Source organism: Plasmopara halstedii, assembly GCF_900000015.1.
Source record: "Plasmopara halstedii genome assembly, contig: Scaffold_292, whole genome shotgun sequence".
In the NCBI taxonomy this organism is placed as follows: Eukaryota; Oomycota; class Peronosporomycetes; order Peronosporales; family Peronosporaceae; genus Plasmopara; species Plasmopara halstedii.
This window is the reverse complement of record NW_020187213.1, coordinates 292,424-292,843: the sequence shown is the minus strand read 5'-3', so window position 1 is coordinate 292,843 and position 420 is coordinate 292,424. Positions and strand designations below refer to the sequence as shown.

At 40.7% G+C, this 420-nt stretch overlaps 1 protein-coding gene across 1 annotated transcript; it reads right to left on the bottom strand.

Annotated features, from left to right (window-relative positions):
* Positions 1-24: 24 nt before the first annotated feature.
* PHALS_05887 (uncharacterized protein) lies at positions 25-283 on the bottom strand (the record flags this gene model as incomplete). The annotated part of the gene is made up of 2 exons (XM_024723202.1): positions 25-162; positions 248-283. 2 exons carry the CDS (start codon positions 281-283, stop codon positions 25-27), a joined length of 174 nt encoding a protein of 57 aa, XP_024574203.1.
* Between the last annotated feature and the right edge of the window lie 137 nt (positions 284-420).

Here is a 420-nt window from a genome sequence, read left to right as displayed (position 1 = left end):
GCTTAATTGGCTTAATTCGAAGCGCTACCCAATTAGGATTGGCGGTAAACAATTTCTTGATCCATGATCGCGCCTCCACTTGATCTTCGGTATCCATTTTTTCATGTTTGTTTCAGCATCTAACATTTTGGGAGTATTGTCGATTCCAACATCAGCTGTTTGCTGTGTGTTATCGATACCAACATCAGATGTTTGAGGTCTCGCTATCAGTTTGATTAACACGATCAGTATTAATTGAGCTACTTACCATCTGCACGCCGCTATCAACTCCAACATCGATCATCACAGGGCAAACATTTGGAGTTGAGACCTCAGGGTTTGTTTGGGAGAATCCATTAATCAGTGTTTTTTTAATGACTCAGCAGACTTGGATGAATCGGTCTGAGTTGATTCCGTTGATTTCTTTGGATCTGAAGTAAT